This window comes from Pteropus vampyrus, unplaced genomic scaffold (genome assembly GCF_000151845.1).
Source record: "Pteropus vampyrus isolate Shadow unplaced genomic scaffold, Pvam_2.0 Scaffold212, whole genome shotgun sequence".
NCBI classification, from domain to species: domain Eukaryota; kingdom Metazoa; phylum Chordata; class Mammalia; order Chiroptera; family Pteropodidae; genus Pteropus; species Pteropus vampyrus.
The window spans coordinates 52,842-53,948 of record NW_011888993.1 but is presented as its reverse complement, the minus strand read 5'-3'; the positions used below and the strand labels follow the sequence as shown (position 1 = coordinate 53,948).

Sequence of the window (1,107 nt, the reverse complement as noted above, 5' to 3'; positions counted from 1 at the left end):
GGGGGGTGCGTGATAGGGACCGTGGGGCGGCGGGGGGGGGAGGGGTATGTGAAATGTTTGTGTTTATGTGAAATCACCAAATTTTTCAAGTTAGGCGGCCAAGTCCACATTTTCAAAAACACCACAAACGAGATGGAACATAGCGGGCTGAGTCCCACTCTGGGCCGCCCTTCTGAGGTCCCCCGGGAGACATGGCCCCATGTTTCCCTCCTTTGTGCAAAAAGCAAAGCCGAGGCCAGGGTCCTCCGTTGCCCGGGGCATCGGGTCTGGGCCTGGCTTTTCCTGGTGGCCCCAGGAGGCGTGACGTTGGGGCGCGGCGGCCGTGGGACCCCGAGCGGTCCCGGAGAGCTGAGCCTGAAGCAGCGTCTTTCCCCAGGCCCGGACGAGGAGGAGGTTCCACGTCAGGTGAGTGCTGGCCGCCCCACAGCACTGGACGGTGGCGGGAACCGGGCAGGGACCCGCCCGGAACCGGCCTCTCCCGCTCCCAGGAGAACCCCTACATCTGGAACAAATTCGCCGACGGGAAGCTGCTTTTCCGAAACCTGAAGCTCATGGGCGCTGTGCTGGACAGGAAGGACAGGATGGTGCAGGAGTTCTGGCGCCTGCTGGCCATCTGCCACACGGTCATGGCGCAGGAGAAAGACAGTGAGCGGCCTCCTGGGTCCTTCCATGCAGCACCCCCTGGGCGCCCACCAAGGGCCCCTGACAAGCCCCGCCTCTCCTGGACCTGGAGGCTTGTCCGGTCCCAGGGCTCGAGCAGCACTGTCCCTCAGCTTGGAGGGGAAGGTCATCTAAGTCGCAACCCAAGCGCCCACCTTACTTTGTGGGGCTTAGAGGTTGTACTGGCCGGAGAGGCCAGTGTCTTGTCAACATCTGGTGAACCTCTGCTGTGTCCACGTCCCCCGGGGCTACAGAGGTGGGTGGCGGGTCCCCGGAAGATGGCAGGCTCTCAGCGAACACGCCTCCCGCCCCGCGGTCCCCTCCCTCACCAGACAAGCTGGTGTACCAGGCGGCCTCCCCGGACGAGGAGGCGCTGGTCACAGCCGCCCGGAACTTCGGCTACGTGTTCCTGGCACGCACGCAGGACAGCATCACGGTGGTGGAGCT

At 64.3% G+C, this 1,107-nt stretch overlaps 1 protein-coding gene across 1 annotated transcript in view; it reads left to right on the top strand.

The window, feature by feature from the left end:
* Positions 1–1,107, top strand: part of ATP8B3 (ATPase phospholipid transporting 8B3) — a 21,419-nt gene that overhangs the window by 10,362 nt on the left and 9,950 nt on the right. Inside the window, exons 15-17 of the mRNA XM_023538104.1 lie at positions 225–405; positions 489–652; positions 988–1,096. Coding sequence (XP_023393872.1) covers positions 225–405; positions 489–652; positions 988–1,096 — 454 coding nt within the window. The remainder of the gene's footprint in view (positions 1–224; positions 406–488; positions 653–987; positions 1,097–1,107) is intronic.